The 1,324-nt window shown below is 34.3% G+C and overlaps 1 protein-coding gene across 1 annotated transcript; it reads right to left on the reverse strand.

Moving 5' to 3' along the window:
- LOC145760055 (uncharacterized) lies at positions 1-1,324 on the reverse strand. The gene is made up of 4 exons (XM_082573920.1): positions 1,187-1,324; positions 779-1,026; positions 554-661; positions 1-154 (listed from the first exon to the last, which is right to left on the reverse strand). Exons 1-4 carry the CDS (start codon positions 1,254-1,256, stop codon positions 56-58), a joined length of 525 nt encoding a protein of 174 aa, XP_082430046.1. The 5' UTR covers positions 1,257-1,324; the 3' UTR covers positions 1-55.

The raw sequence follows: 1,324 nt of genomic DNA on the forward strand, positions 1-1,324 counted from the left end.
TTTACCCATGCTAAATGTAAGCTATTCCAGGGTATAGCTGACCTATGTCATTTGGTTACTCAAGATCGAAATAACATAAAGGTACTGGTCTGTGAACAGTGCCAATTGGAGTGTTGAAAAACCCTCCGTGTTTGGAAAGGCGATCCATATTCACCTTAAACCAAATAACTTGAATTATTTTTAAATTCAAGTCGTAATATACTTTAAATACAATTTACAGAATTCAACACGATGTAGCAAACCACTTGGCTTCATTACATGGGTTCAGAAAACTTGGCTCCCAATATGAGGTACCTGGGTTCGATTCCGACTTTTCTTCTGCTGTGGCGTCAATGAGTTATGTGCTTTAAATTGTGTAAACTATTGCTAAGCCAAAAACTCTCAGCAGGTTATAAAAATCCAACAAATATATTATTTTATCTATAACATTACAAACTGCCAAAGCTACACGAAACTGGATCGGTGTAGCTGATGTTACTGTTTGTAGGTCGTAAAATTGCATTTCCCACATCGAGGATAAATAAATATATAAAATAAAGCATGTTATAGTTACCAAAAATCCAATATAAGTGTATCCGGATTTCTTTTGTGGAAATCCTGGCTGCCACAAACCTTTTCTTGGGATCCAAGTGTCACCGCTGTTGAGTCGAATTCCATTGTTCTAAAATTAAAAACAATGAAAACTTGAATCTTTTGTTGAAATTCGTGGTTTAAATGGAAAACTAACAAACACAGTTTAGAAAAGTCAGTTAATTATGTAAAATTTTAAAATACTTACTTCGTATTTTGAGGCTAGTCTAATATTGACGTATTGCCACCACCCACCCAAATACGTGTTCCAGTTATCTTGAACATAACTGTAGAACAAGTCGTACTGCTCTTCCGAAGCAACCTCAGCCAGTTTTCCACCATGGTGTTTGCAGATATCATGAGCTTGGGCTAAAGTAAAGCCATTCGCTGGAGCAACCGTGTAGATTAACCTGTAGCACTTGTTATTGCTCACCACACCATCGCAATTCCGATTTGCTAAATAAATGAAAAAGAAATGATTAATTTTAAGAAAGTTTTTGTGTAAGTTAATAACGCCATAGTGTATCGCTATAAAAGTTACAAGTCGGGCATTAAGTTTAAATATTTATTTTAACCTAATTGGTATTAAACGTTGTTTTATTAAAAATACTTGAACCTAAATTGCCTCTCCCATTCACCAGTCCTAGACAAATCAACGAAATTGCGATAATAACTTTGAAGAACATTTTTCTCACAATATCTTCTTAATTAAAACGAATTTTTCAATCTGAAATATTGCACAACTTAATTATCA

Source organism: Corella eumyota, chromosome 7, assembly GCF_963082875.1.
Source record: "Corella eumyota chromosome 7, kaCorEumy4.1, whole genome shotgun sequence".
NCBI classification, from domain to species: Eukaryota; Metazoa; Chordata; class Ascidiacea; order Phlebobranchia; family Corellidae; genus Corella; species Corella eumyota.